Source organism: Beta vulgaris, chromosome 6 (assembly GCF_026745355.1).
Source record: "Beta vulgaris subsp. vulgaris cultivar EL10 chromosome 6, EL10.2, whole genome shotgun sequence".
In the NCBI taxonomy this organism is placed as follows: Eukaryota; Viridiplantae; Streptophyta; class Magnoliopsida; order Caryophyllales; family Amaranthaceae; genus Beta; species Beta vulgaris.
In genome coordinates this window covers 68,777,546-68,779,071 of record NC_079207.1, presented here as the reverse complement: position 1 = coordinate 68,779,071, position 1,526 = coordinate 68,777,546, and the positions used below count along the sequence as shown (strand labels likewise).

At 35.4% G+C, this 1,526-nt stretch overlaps 1 protein-coding gene across 1 annotated transcript; it reads left to right on the top strand.

Moving 5' to 3' along the window:
* Positions 1–218: 218 nt before the first annotated feature.
* On the top strand, positions 219–1,107 carry LOC130591719 (pyruvate dehydrogenase E1 component subunit beta-1, mitochondrial-like). The gene is made up of 2 exons (XM_057395485.1): positions 219–461; positions 636–1,107. The coding sequence occupies exons 1-2, from the start codon at positions 303–305 to the stop codon at positions 702–704; spliced, it is 228 nt and encodes a 75-aa protein (XP_057251468.1). The 5' UTR covers positions 219–302; the 3' UTR covers positions 705–1,107.
* Positions 1,108–1,526: the final 419 nt, after the last annotated feature.

Here is a 1,526-nt window from a genome sequence, read left to right as displayed (position 1 = left end):
CTGCAGTCAAGTGCAAGCTTTAGCTATTGGTCTCCAGGAAACCAGATGAACTCTGCGATCTAATCTACTGAGTTAATTTTTTGAAAATTAATCAGCAATATTGATGCTGAGCAAGAGCAAAACAGTATAAGTGCACCTACAAGGCAGCACATCTGATTTTTGCAATAATCTTCTTTTCACAAATCAAAATTCAAAGAAATGTGGTTCTTGGGGGATATTGTTGGGGCCTTTTTGCTTATTTGAATAAATTATTTAGGCTGATATGAGATTTTTTTTTTATTCCCTTTTGACTCCTTAGTTGCATGGTCTGCAACACCTGCTCACATTTTTGTAACATTCTGGACAGTGCATCTGTTGTTGAAGATAGCTTTGAATATCTTGATGCACCTATTGAGAGGATTGCTGGGGCCAATGTACCAATGCCTTACGCATCGAACCTTGAGAAAATGGCTCTACCACAGGTTTGTTTCATCATGTGTCATGTTTCTGTAATTTCATATATACAAATGACTTTCAGCTTTTTTGTTTCTGTTAGTCATTTCAAAAGACATTTACTTAATTTCCTTAGACTATATGTTTCCGGGTATGGATATTGTTTGAGTTTTGACTTCTGTTTTATTTATTGGATTTATCAGATTGAAGACATTGTTCGTGTTGCAAAGCGTGCATGCTATAGAGCAGTACCAATGGTGGCAGCAGCATAAGCTTTATCATATGTTTTGTTTTACTTTGAGGTAGTTTTCTTTGTTTTTTCTTGTAAATCTTTTTTTTTCATAAGTATTTTCCATCCTATATTACGTGGAATCGGGTATATATCCAACTATTTAAGTATCTGACTTGGCCATTTTATATAATAAAGTTCCATGATTTTGGCCCCGAATGAAGTGTGAAGTGTCGGGGATCCCACACAGGTTCTTGAGGTAAGATGAAGAGTTCAAGTAATGTAGCTTCCACCACACCCAAAAATTAGGTGGTTTGGGGAATTTCAGATTATATATTACCTCTGCTTTGATGCAACATTTTATTTTTTTAATCCACTCACCTAATAGGAAAATGTTGCATTTAAAAAAAGATCAAAGTATTGGATATGCTGATTTACATTGAACTCGTTCGATATAGGGTATTGTAAGGAATAATCTGTCTCGGATTTTCTTTGGGACGAGAATACAAGATGAAGAGCCTCTAAATCGCAAGGGTTATGTTAACAGGCCATATACAAGGTGCTCTTTAGATGCTATGTAGTCTTAAATTGCAGAGATTTTGTTCTTTATCTTCTGCAATACTATGTCAGGATATCTTTTGTGGTGCTGGCACAAATATGGTTCAGTTTTAGATTCAGTTATTTCTTTGCTGATGCAATGAGAATTGCTCTTATGATATCTTAACTTGGTTGATCCCTTTGCCATACTTCATTTGCACATTTTAGATTCAGTTATGGTGCACATTTTGGACTCCATTTGCAGCAATTTCGAGCCTTTAATATTCAGGATTCAGGAATTAAAATAGTAGACCACGATTTGGACGAA